Below are 12,123 nucleotides of genomic sequence, written 5' to 3'. Positions count from 1 at the left end.
GTGATCCTGGAAAATTGCAAAGTTCAAAGCCTCATAGCCGCGATTTCCAAGCCCAGGTGGGAAGATATCTACCCTAGAGGCGGGAAAGAAGACGGGGAACATACACATTACAAGGAGCTGTTCTCAGACAGAATTGCGCATCCGGCTCTTCTAGGTTGCATGATCGGTTTCCTCGAAAATGGACCTCAATCTAAGAGAATAGAACCAGTTAGTCTAACCAGCAACTTCCTATCTGATTTCAAACAACCCGTGAATTGTCTGAATGGGCTGCTACATCTTTCGTATTTTATCCTATTTGTTAGATGGAGGTTGATAGCTTCATATAACTACACTCGTCGAACCCTAAGATAATAATAACCAACATAATATTTCTGTTGGGACATTGGAATTATACAGAGACAAAGGACACGCTCTTCTGTTGGATTGCCAAAAGTGCCATCTTGTCCAAGTCCAAGTCAGATAGCTCTTGACCAATCTGTTTCTGTACCCTAATAACCAAATGTTGCCCATACTGATGCTCAAAATCGACACTGGTATCCCAATCGAAGAGCGGCGATCTCTCACGGAAAAAATATGGTTGACCATCCTTCTTAATGAGGTCAAACTTTTGCCGGTGTGTAGATTGGTGAGCTGTTACGAATTCCCCTGTAATTGTCACTGCAATACTACAGTGCCAAGGACTCATAGAAAACGAATTCTTCTGCGGGATAAGGGGACAAGACAGCTTCGTCTGTCCCGATGACGGGTGGATAGAGAGACGCAGTGAGTCGGGATAAATTTGGCGTACTAGCTCCGCATACTCCTATAACCTATGAGATTAGCCATCTTGTCGCTTTGTAGGTTGCTCGGAATGACTTACCACGCCGCGGACAATCATGGCTTTTGCAATAGTCTTGATCCTCTTCTTATATTGTTTAGGACCAGCACAATCTCTAGTCACCGGGCTGAATTTTAAATCAACTTTCATGAACTTATCGTATCCTGCATTAAATCAGCCATGAGACAATGATCCAACTCAAAAGTCATACACGTACCATTATAAGTCCTCAGATAATCCTCATCACTTTTCAAAAACTTATCGACATCAAAGCCTGGCCGTCCATACCGTCGATGAAGTTCGGCCCTCGATAATCCACAAAGCCTCACATAATCTGATTTGGAAATCTGCGCGCCAGTATAAAGACCCAGCATATTCATAATACGATAGAACTGAATACAGGCATATCCCTTCTCAACAGCGATCTTCCGCAGTCGATTCCCATATTCCCAAACCTCCTCATCAGAAATTCCCGTAAGATCTAAAACGCAGCAATCGAATTAGCATCTGATCCAGTATCTGACATCTAAATTAATGGGAAAGGTGAATCTCACCATTGTAGCAAATCCCATCCGTAACAATAACCACAACCGCACCAGGCGGGTAAACAGCCTTAATATCCCGACAGAGATTCACCAACCGCGCCAACCCAAGCTCATCCCCTAGATCCGGAAGGGCACCTAGCACCTTGTCCATACGGTTATTACTCTTCATTGGAAATGCAGGTAAAACCATAGGAATTGCCCTATTTGCTGCGACGTGTGTTTGCACGCGCGGCGTGAACGATGACCGACCCAGCCATTCTCCGGCTGCGGTTGTGCACTCATGGGAACCATAGAGCTCCACGATATTCAGTATTTCCTCTGCCCTTAGGCGGGCTAATGTGGGACATATTTCCGGTGCATCTGGATGGAAGTCGGTGGTGACTTGAGGTTTGGAGGGGACTGGGTGTGGTTTCGGGATAAAGGAGACTCGTGTCTTTGGAGTGGCGGTGATGCAGTCCAAAGGGATTATGTTTAGGTGAGCCGAGACTTCAACTATTGCCGTCGATAGCATTTTGATATAGCTCATGATAGACCGGAGCAGGGAGGTCGGAGTTAGGGATTGGGAAGGGGTAGATTCGGTATTCGAATGTACTCGTGATTTATAAGGGCGATCCTCTCGTGTCTTGTGTTGGAATTCAGTGGCTTTCAATCGCCACTTTGATCTTGGTTTCTTACGCACATGGTCTTGGTGTGCATTCGCCGTCCAAACCTCCATGTGCCCCCCCTTCCTCCCTTGCTTTCTTCCCCGTTCTTTTTCTACTTCTGGTAACTTTTCTTCGGTGAATTTTCTTCAGTGGAAATTATGTTATGGGACAAAAAGCTAAAATGACATTGTTTATTGTCTGACCACACGTGTGCGTGACTTGAAATATGATTGTTCTCAAATGTCTAATCCGGACAATTGATTGATCCCTGGGGAACAACAATATGATTACTATCCATTACAGGTAAATTTACTATTTGAACAGTCAAAGATGTGCTCCAAAAAAGAGAATTCTATTGCTATTCAATGGACTGTTTATGCATGATCTGATGCAAACAGTTTCCCAATTAGGCTAAATCTAGGAGACGCTTATACGAGAGATCGGGACACGGGGGAACCAATTAATGTCTGAAGCAAAGGATTTAGGGAATCAATGTAACACACCGATGTAATATTCAAGACTAATACATCACGAAAAGTCAAGAGAGCCGAGGATTTCTAGAGGGAAGCTCGACGCTAGACTGGCCGATCAACTACTCGCTGCTCTCTGTACAAACTATAGCGTGTACCAGTAACACGAATCACTGCAGCTGTTGGGAATGACATATCGTATGTTTAAAATTGCTCTAGCTTCATGGCCTGACTCTATTCATGCCAAGGCCGGTGAGTATTTCCATCCCCCAAACCTCCGTCATTCACATGGAGTATTATATCCAAGTATTATGTCCGGAGCCGTGGCCAAGAAACTGAGCTCCTCTGTAACTCCGACAACCTCTTTCAGGCAGCCCCATTCATTCACAAGAAGTATGAAGCTTCCTTTTCTCGCTCCCACCGATACTCCAACCGCTTCGCGGTCTCCATCCCGACTTCGATACCACCGTAATGCGCCGAAATAAACTCCAACATCACATCAATCCCTGCAGTAATTCCAGCAGATGACCATATCTCAATCCTAGGTAGCAACGACAGGCCATCAGGCACCTTATCCTCGGGAACAACATCACGCAGCCACCGTTTGTTGCGCTGCCAATTCACGTCGCCCGTTTGTTTAGTGACATCATCGTAGCGAGCTGAATTGGTTGTGGCCTGGAGTCCATCTAGAAGCCCAGTCTGCGAGAGAACATGGCTGCCCGTGCAAATAGTAATGATGCTGTGGCGGACGTAAGGCGCCACAGCTATCAGAAAGTCCTGAACTTCCTGCGTGTTGGAGACTTTGACGTCATCGGATGTAGCATCAGTGTTGTAAATACGGTTTAGACGTGTCCCAGGGCCGCCTGGAATAATCAATACATCAATGGGTTTGATTTCACCACTGCCATCGTCGGCAACTTTCCCCGCTTTTAGGGAAGAGATCACGTCAGCGAATGTACATTGTGGCAATATTTGCTGGTTGAAAGCTGTATTGATTTTTGAATCGGGTAGATCAAATCGCCATTTTGCCTTGGCAGGTGGGATTGGTTTCACCGAGACTGGGTCGAGAGTTGCGGCTGATACAGTCAGGGTGATGGCTGATGTGTCAGGGTGCTGCGTACGGATGTTGAGAATGTCCAGTGGGGCTGCCACATCCAGCAATTGGAACCCTGGGAACAACGGAAGGTGGTAATGGAGAGGTCTGACGGCCATTTCGTGTAATCCTCCGTTGGTGGATGAAAAGGCCCGTGAGGAGACGAGTTGGAGGAAGCGTGGTAGCAAGGAGGTCATTCCGAAACAGAGCGGGTCACCCACTTTTGGTTGATTCGCAGTATTCCAAGTTCAGGGATGTATTCATATTCAAGTTCATGCGCGGACAAAAGAAAATAGGGTAACGCGCTAAACAACAAGTAAACTACGTTATGTGGCTTAAGGGTGATACCTAATTCAGTGCTTGATATTCGTCATCCTGACGGGTAAGACAAGTAGACACACAGAACAACTCTCTATGGAAATAGAATCATGCATGTAGAGTAATTTTAAGCCCCCGAGAAGTGAGACCCGACTACAAACAACGCTCCAGTCAAAATGCAAATACCCCCAAATAACTGCGCGTACAGGTAATCACCCCCTGTAATGCGATCAGCTGCCCTGCTATGTACGGCCCAGTCAAGAGTGGGATGCTATTGATCGTGGTGATCATGCCAACACGTGTGCCGGATTTCTCCGGGTCTTTGGATCCAAAGTACGCATTGGCAGCGGGCAATTGACTTTGCGCACAATTGACCAGTAGCCCATAGACTGTAGCCCAAATGAACATGCCAACATGAGTGTGTACACCAATCCACCCTAGAATGGCGATGCCGCAAGGGATGGAGACCGCAATGCAAGTCCTTACTGCGCCCAGCCATCGGTCTGCCACAAATGCAGATGCAATGCGGGATGGAACACCAACACCGTTCATGAGGATTAGAAGGAGAAGTGAGTCAGATGCCGTGAAACCGGTGTGAGCCTGGGCAAATTGTCTAAGCTGCAGATGTGGTTAGTTGCTGTGCCGCCAACCCAATGTGAAACAAAACAAAACTTACATAAATATATGCAAAGTAAATACCTTCGAAGATCAAGAATGAGCCGATCGAAAAAAGGAGGTAAGGACGTTCACGGAACGCACTAAAATCCACCCAGGGAGGAGAACCCCTAGGTATAATCCGAGACCTGGTAAACTTGACAATTATAACGCTGTTAAACAGGATAATGGCCGCCATGACCCGGACGGTCCATGCGAAACCAATATTGTTCAAACACTTATAAGCGACCACTGGGAAAACCATGCCCCCAGTCGCCGCCCCGCAAGAAGCCAGCGAGACGGCCATCACTCGCTTGGAGTTGAAGTATGTCGCATACAGCGAGATCATGGGGCTAAAGACGAGGCCGTGGCCAATTCCGCTGACTATGCCTTGCGCTAGCCAAAAATGCCATAACTTTGTGCCGAATGAGGTCGCCAATGCTCCGGCAACCTGAAAGAAACACCCAAGAGCGATACATTGTCTCAGATAGCCCGCATCCATTGCTCGGCCTGAGAAAGTGGCCAGGAAATGAACTAGGAACATTTGCACCGCTCCGATCCACGATGCATTTGCTGGGCTGACTTGGAGAGTTTTGACGTAGTATTCCTGGAAAAAGCCGTATCTATATCATGTCAATGGTTGCAATTGACATTGGATGTGACAGGGCTCTCTCACGATGTAATATAGCCCCATACATTGAATACAACCAGGTGTCCGGTCAGAACCTGGGTCCATGCCACGAGACCTCCATCGGGAATTTCATTATTTTCGACTTTGCGGCCTTCATCTTGTAGGCAAGGATCTGGGTAAACAAATAGCGGGGATTCCTCGGTAAGAGTAGTATAGGTAGTAGGCGACGTTGCGTAGGATGAACCAGCAGCCGTCGAGGATGCTCTGGCGGCATTCTGTGATATGTTTGGCTGGCCCATATTGTTTGGGAAGGCTGCCTTCACAGAGAAAAAAGAAAATATATGCCAAGGTTTGGGAAAACAAAGTGGGCGGTAGGCAGTATATGAGAGGTGAATTCTAAAATGTGACTCCTACGGTAGGTGCTACGTACCTTGTGGAGTCGATGTACCCTGTAGAAATATTGCAGATATGTTCTAGCTTGTTACGAATTACAGGTACTTCTGCAGGTAAGAATGCATATATAGTGTATAGGGAGCTTAATAAAATACCGTAAACTATATGTCACTGCAATCCAATGTTGATCTTGACGCGGAGGGATAAGAATAATATCCGAACACTCCCACATTTTGCTACACACATCCGCCACTTCCTCTACATTCCATTCACAATGAAATTCGAATACGCTCCAGATGAAGTGACTCAAAAGGTTGTCGAGGTGTTAAAGCGGTTTTGCTTGCACTCGAGCAAAGATGGCCATCAGAAAGACATCGGAAGGGTGTTCGAGTCCGTGCCTGAGAAGCTGAAGATCAATATCACCGCAAACCAGCCGATAACTATGGTCCTGCCTGCATTTCCATGGAAGAGCCCAAATCAGGACAAAGTGCTAGGATATGGGGCTGATCTAGGAGAAGAAATGGGTCTGGCGAAGTTGAACCACCTGTGTGAGGAAATCTCAAAGGTCTACCCTTACGGCGCACGCCTAATCCTCATTTGTGATGGACCAGTATATAATGGTATGTCATTTATTATTTCAATCCAGCAGTCATATAGTTATCGAGAATGAAATAAACAGACTGACGGTGTAGACTTGGTCGGCGTTCCCGACGACGAATATTACGACTATGGCATTGAGCTGCGCAAAATCGCCCAAAAGAAGCATTTTTCTTGTATCCAGTTCACCCGTCTGATGAACTTGCTGGGGCTAGGAGATGGCGAGAAAATCTCCAAGGAAGATTACCTGCGTCTCGTTTCCACCTGCAGGGAGAAATTGATGTCACCCACATACTTCGATCCGACATTTGACATTGACCATGAGTTGAGGACCAATCCAGATACCGAAACAACATACCAGAGCTATTTTAGTCGAATATCAGAGGATCTCAAATGGGCCAAAGGATTTGATCCTCTTGTCGCGGCCAACCCGACACTCTACGCGACTGAGGTGTCCAAGATGGCCAAAACCATGATCAACCGACTCATAGTATGTTTCATTGCCATGATATAGTTGATTTTTTTTTGGCTTTTCTAAAATATGACTCCATGGCTCACTGTTTTCTTAGGCATATGAAGCCGTCATCAACGCCACACTTGGAAAATACATCCGTCTCTCGATACACCCTTCATTGGGGCGAAACAAGATCTCTATTCCCCTACTGCGGCAAGGTGATATGTTTGGTGATATGCCGTGGCATGCAAGTGTGGCGGTACTTTCAAATGGAGAGATTAAGACTGGAAGGTCTCGAGAATTTCGCAAACTGTACGAGGTTGTTATGAAGCATGGCCGACCTTATTACTTCAGAGAGCGGAGCCCGATGTATGAATGGGAGACAGAGGTGGAGTTTCAGCATGACTATGATGGTTTGACTGTGAAGAATCCTTCTCAGAGGGTTCAGAGACTTGGTAGAGATGATCGCTTGAAATTGGCTCGCTTGATTGTGCAGTATCAGACCAAGTCGGTTCGGGTGGAGGGCTTTGAGGTGGCAAATGACGTGTGACTGTTTTGAGTTCACTTGCTCCCTTGTGCTAATAATATATGCTGCTGGAAAAAGAATACAGAATCTAGTGGCAGAGTTCCTTGCGAGAATAATACCAAGTGATGTAGAATTGAGGAGAAAAAGTAAGTTGTGCCTTCCAAATTAGGAAGGTGGGTCTACCACAAGTTCCTCTATATAGAACCATGGGTCCTCCAGACAGACTAAACTCACTCTATTTCGATCTCAATTCTGTTGTTTGGACACTATAGAGTTGGCTTGGTCACCAAAGCAAACCTTTCCTTGATGATGTCCGAGATTCAAAATTCTGAGTCCAACTCTCAAATATCGACGCAAGGCCAATGAAAGCTATCAAGTTCGCGGTAGGAAATCGTTGTTTGTAACTTCAAGTAATTGGAGCTTTCAACATATAAGCTTGATCCAATCCTTTTGCGTTTGAATCAAAATCGATCGTAATTCGACTGTCACACGATGGAAACATCTCACCAATCCCTAGGTAGTGGTATTTCCTTGCTGGGACAATCAGCATAATCTGTACTCTTGACGACGTCAAGATCATTACCTAAACACCGTCCCATTAGGTATATAAACGAGCCTCAGGCATTCGACACCAACAACTTGGCCATCACCCACAGATTGCACATTTCGAAGAAGTCGAGAAAGAGGTTATTCTAAAGCTGGTGACTGCCGCCGTCACAAACTCCAATGTGCCCATAAAAAATCCTATATTGATGTATAACCAAGCTCCGGTGGGCCTAAGAAACTACAGAGGCCAGGCTATTAGGCGTAGTTGGGGATTTATTTTCTAAAAGGCGGTTTCTCCCTTAGCTACGAAAGTATCACCACATCCTGCAGCAACTGCTCTTTGTGAGAACCACCGGCTATGTTGTTGGTCTTCCAGAGCCGAAAATATAATATGCCATTAAGACAGTCTTCACTAGCCAAATCTATGACGGTAGAGATTGAAAAAGTGTCCTTACTACCTTCGAGGTAGATGAACAACATGACCATATCAAAAAGAATGAAGGATAATGATGTAGATTTTGTTTAAAAATGTTGGGTGTAAGTGCATAAGCAACCCCAGTGGATATCAGTAGGAATAGGAGATCAGAGAGTGGGAAATGATGTGTACAATAAGTGGTAGGGGAGATGCGCCCATACGCAAGAGAAAGAAACAGCCGACCAAGGCACTTCAGTCAAAACGATGAAAATAGAAGATGGTGTATTTACCTCATTCCTTCTTCTTCTTATCCGACTCCGATTCAGACTTTCCAAACCAGCTCGTCAGCGATGCAATCCCACCACTGCCGGCCTGCTCACTTGACTGGCGACGGAGCTCACGCGCTCGTTCCCGCTCAGCCTTGTACTCGTCCCAGGAGATGTTTGCCGCCGCAGCAGCCCGAACTTCCTCTTCTTCCCGGGGAGGGAGGCTCTTGCCTGGCAGCGGGCGGACGGCTGCTTCGCCGCCGTAAGCACGAAGACCAGTGCGGAAGGCCCATTCAACGGCCTCGTCGACGGGATGATCGAAAATATAGGGGAGGAAGGGGACAACAGCAAGACCCAGCTATAAAAAACAGTCGTTAGCATTGTATTTGCCGATTTACGTTTTCGACCGGAACGAAACGGTACATACCCCGATCGGCGTCCAAGTACGAATAAATGCACTCTTGACACCCTTCACCATCTGCCCAGAGTAGCGGACAACACTGTGGATTGTGAATGCGGGTAATCCCATACTCGCGATACTCTGGAACACAGCGCGCTTGGCCATGACCATGCGGTAGTCCTCTGCAAGCGGGATCTCGGCGGTTGGCCAGTCTGAAACCCCACCCTTGGACTCGGCTTTGTTGCCAATCATCATATTTCCCGTTGCCATGCCCTTGATGATCTGGTTCTGCGAAGGTTGGCTAGCATCCTTGTATGCCTCGCCGGTGGGAGCCAGTGCCTTCCAGTTCCGGAGATAGGCCTTGTAGCCTTCGTGACCAACATCGCCTAACAGGTATGTCCAGGAGATAGTGTAGGCGGAGCGCACAAGCCATGGGTGTGCAATCGGACGGAAGGACTCGCCAATGTCTGAGGTGTATGCGACATAGCGATGGGCAGAGAGGAGGATCGTGCGGATACGGTTGGCGTAGGCGGCATAGCGGAACCCCGTGTCTGTGGAGTTGACCGAGCTGCCATCAATCGAGGTGCCCATCGTTAGTTTCTGGTTTTTTTTTTTTTTGTCTTTGCTTGCTTTTGGCGTTGAGTTGATGTGCTCAAGATGAGTTTGCAGAGTAGTATGTCATCGACTCAAGCCGGCGAGTACCGTTTGATGGCCTTCTTTTTCAGGCTCTCTTCTCCCCTCCACCTCTGAGCACGCGACAACAATTTGCTTGGGACCGAAAAATAATATAGAAGAATTAGAATTTCACATACTATTGGGAATAAAGGTCATCGTAGAATTCGTCCTCGCGATCAACCAACTGTTGTAATTTTGCGGGGAGCTTCTCTCGGACTACAGGCTTATCCAACAACTCCTGCGGGGGAGACTGGGGTTCATCCTGTTGACGACCGCCCCAGACCATTGCGAATATAGTATGGTATGGTCAGTGATCACTTATGTAGTTGTTTTGAACAAAACAATGCTTATTTGCGTGCCAGATGAGGGGAAAGAAATTAAGTCAAAGGAGGTATATAATATGAAGAAAGTAAAGGAGAAGAATGAAAGAAAGCCGTGCGAGGGAGGAAACAAGTTATTATTAAAAGATTCTCATATTAACCGCACTCTACAGCCGAAGACACAGCCATAGCCGGGATATACAGCATTAGCTGTGGGATGGTTCCCTCCGAGTCCGAGGTATACCGTTGTTCTCCTCCGACTCGGGATCTGGAGTAGAAGCAATATACGGCATGATGTCTCAGGGCCGAGCTCAACATTTATTGTTCATTGTCAAGGCTTTTCGATCGAGCTTTAGCTCGTCTGGACCTTGTGCTTCATTGGGTTTCAACAAGCATTTTCGGTGATTTCGTGTTGTAATTGATCTTCATATGCCAATGCACCTGGTGATGCCCGTTCCGAAGAGGTCACATGATATCGGATGCAGCCGGGTGGCCGAGCGCCCTTACATAATCATCCATAGTTCCGAAGTCATGTGAACTGTCTAACCAAATAAGGAAAGGCGGTATCCGTGCCGACCTCGTCGTTCGGTCCAAGCCTGAGGATTCCGTCCACATCGCTGCCAATTGAACCTCTCGCTGTACTCAATTCCAACCCTACAAAATGGTTGTCTACTACCAGATCGCCGGCAAGAAGGTCGGCTCCCACGTCGTAAGTTTACACTACCCTAGAAACGCCATTGCGCGCTCTCCATCCCTTTCTCCTCGCGCTTCGTGCGGGTACTTGTGAAACATGAAAGTTGACCGTGTTCCCTCCACCCCTCAATAGCTCGCCATGGCCACCCTCGGCAGCATTTTCGCCGGTTCCTGGCTCGCCGTTGGCGGTGGTGAGAAGCCCAAGACTGCTCAGGGTCCTCCCATCAACGCCTCCTCCAAGGATGAGGAGAACTTCGTCCAGTATGTCCAACCCCATCGCAGAGAACCGAGAATCGTCAACCATCAATCGGATCTCGATATCAACCCCCGAGCATTTTACTGACTACATATCCTCACAGGAACTTCATGAAGGAGGTCGATGGCGGCGAGAAGAAGCCCGCCGCTGGTCACTAAACCACCCCTCGATACGGTTTATATTGATGGAGCGGTCGAACCTGAGCAGCTAGGATTCTGAATTCAAACAAACTGCCTCCGCTCTCGTGCCATTTTTAGCGCGCAATGACGTGTATCCGCCCTTCCGCAGCGATTTTGTCACCACGGGTTTTTCGAGAAGCTACACGGACTGATTTTGGGATGTCGGCGGATGAGGTTGATTAATCTGTACATAGGAGGCGTGTACGCTGCATAGAAAATTATCCTCTTGACACCGGCTTTTCAGGTCTGTTCTTTCCCTTGCCATTGAGCATGATCAATCAAGCGAGTGGTACGATTGCTTCAATGCAATTCCGCACCGGGTCGCTCGGAGTATGTACTTGACAAGAGCGCTCTATGGACTTTTACCCTGGCATGAATATTGCTCTCTGCAGCTGGGGCCAGCTTGCTTGTCTGGCCAGTGGGAGCGATTTAGCAAAGAGGGATCGTAGAGCAAAACGAGTAGATGTAGATCTAAGCAACATAGAATAAGCATGCTCTGAAACAACCCTAATAGTCACACGCGGCATCCATACACGATCGATGACCTTCCAATGAGTTAAGATCAAGTGGTAGTGCTCAATCTCGAAAAGCTTAACGGCTAACCCGAGGTCTCCAGGACCTCCGCCGCAACCCTCCTACCTACCACTTTACCCTCACAACAACTCTCCAAACAACCCCAATCAACAACCAGAAAACCCAAAATGAAACCCCTCCCCTTCCCATTCCCCCTGAACATTGGCACAGACATCGTCCATATCCCACGAATAACCCGCCTCCTCACCCGACCCAACTACCTTCCACGATTCACGCGCCGCATCCTTTGCGACCAAGAACAACACGACTTCCACACGCGCTTCAGCGAAGTCCTCAAAGCGCGCGCCGCATATCACCAGCAGCCTCCCCCGTGCCAGCGGACATAACACGCTGGCTGGCGGGGCGCTTCGCAGCGAAGGAGGCCGCGCGCAAAGCGGCGCCGTCTGGTGCGGCTTCGATTGGCTGGAAGGATGTCATGGTCCGGATACAGGAGGATGGAGGAAGTTTTGGAGAGGGTGTGAGTCGGAGACCTGAGATTGTTTATCTTGGGAATGCGCTGGACGGGGATGCGGGTGAAGGGAGGGTTGCGAAGTTGTCGATTTCGCATGATGGGGAGTATGTTGTGGCTACTGTTTTGGCTGCTGGGTGATTTTTAGGCTCATCAGGCTCTGCCCTGTTGATCGAATCTCATTGCAAC

General features: G+C 47.8%; 7 protein-coding genes across 7 annotated transcripts; 3 read left to right on the top strand and 4 right to left on the bottom strand.

Moving 5' to 3' along the window:
- Nucleotides 1-388: 388 nt before the first annotated feature.
- N7487_006390 (isocyanide synthase family protein) lies at nt 389-2,077 on the bottom strand (the record flags this gene model as incomplete). The annotated part of the gene is made up of 4 exons (XM_056874137.1): nt 389-802; nt 860-981; nt 1,035-1,298; nt 1,372-2,077. The coding sequence occupies 4 exons, from the start codon at nt 2,075-2,077 to the stop codon at nt 389-391; spliced, it is 1,506 nt and encodes a 501-aa protein (XP_056731857.1).
- Nucleotides 2,078-2,860: 783 nt separating this feature from the next.
- Nucleotides 2,861-3,766, bottom strand: N7487_006389 (uncharacterized protein; the record flags this gene model as incomplete). Its single annotated transcript, XM_056874136.1, has 1 exon — nt 2,861-3,766. The coding sequence occupies one exon, from the start codon at nt 3,764-3,766 to the stop codon at nt 2,861-2,863; it is 906 nt and encodes a 301-aa protein (XP_056731856.1).
- Nucleotides 3,767-4,058: 292 nt separating this feature from the next.
- N7487_006388 (uncharacterized protein) lies at nt 4,059-5,471 on the bottom strand (the record flags this gene model as incomplete). Its single annotated transcript, XM_056874135.1, has 3 exons — nt 4,059-4,505; nt 4,564-5,164; nt 5,218-5,471. 3 exons carry the CDS (start codon nt 5,469-5,471, stop codon nt 4,059-4,061), a joined length of 1,302 nt encoding a protein of 433 aa, XP_056731855.1.
- A 368-nt stretch (nt 5,472-5,839) lies between these two features.
- Nucleotides 5,840-7,166, top strand: N7487_006387 (isocyanide synthase family protein; the record flags this gene model as incomplete). Its single annotated transcript, XM_056874134.1, has 3 exons — nt 5,840-6,185; nt 6,258-6,652; nt 6,732-7,166. The coding sequence occupies 3 exons, from the start codon at nt 5,840-5,842 to the stop codon at nt 7,164-7,166; spliced, it is 1,176 nt and encodes a 391-aa protein (XP_056731854.1).
- A 1,228-nt stretch (nt 7,167-8,394) lies between these two features.
- On the bottom strand, nt 8,395-9,730 carry N7487_006386 (uncharacterized protein; the record flags this gene model as incomplete). The annotated part of the gene is made up of 3 exons (XM_056874133.1): nt 8,395-8,727; nt 8,797-9,337; nt 9,582-9,730. The coding sequence occupies 3 exons, from the start codon at nt 9,728-9,730 to the stop codon at nt 8,395-8,397; spliced, it is 1,023 nt and encodes a 340-aa protein (XP_056731853.1).
- Nucleotides 9,731-10,274: 544 nt separating this feature from the next.
- N7487_006385 (ATP19 family protein) lies at nt 10,275-11,030 on the top strand. Its single transcript, XM_056874132.1, has 3 exons — nt 10,275-10,473; nt 10,591-10,718; nt 10,817-11,030. The coding sequence occupies exons 1-3, from the start codon at nt 10,426-10,428 to the stop codon at nt 10,869-10,871; spliced, it is 231 nt and encodes a 76-aa protein (XP_056731852.1). The 5' UTR covers nt 10,275-10,425; the 3' UTR covers nt 10,872-11,030.
- A 563-nt stretch (nt 11,031-11,593) lies between these two features.
- Nucleotides 11,594-12,075, top strand: N7487_006384 (uncharacterized protein; the record flags this gene model as incomplete). Its single annotated transcript, XM_056874131.1, has 2 exons — nt 11,594-11,641; nt 11,752-12,075. 2 exons carry the CDS (start codon nt 11,594-11,596, stop codon nt 12,073-12,075), a joined length of 372 nt encoding a protein of 123 aa, XP_056731851.1.
- Between the last annotated feature and the right edge of the window lie 48 nt (nt 12,076-12,123).

The sequence above is a fragment of the Penicillium crustosum genome (assembly GCF_028827405.1).
Source record: "Penicillium crustosum strain IBT 35664 chromosome Unknown utg000002l_segment0_segment0, whole genome shotgun sequence".
Taxonomy (NCBI): Eukaryota; Fungi; Ascomycota; class Eurotiomycetes; order Eurotiales; family Aspergillaceae; genus Penicillium; species Penicillium crustosum.
The sequence above is the reverse complement of the archived record's forward strand: the minus strand, read 5'-3'. Positions and strand labels throughout refer to the sequence as shown.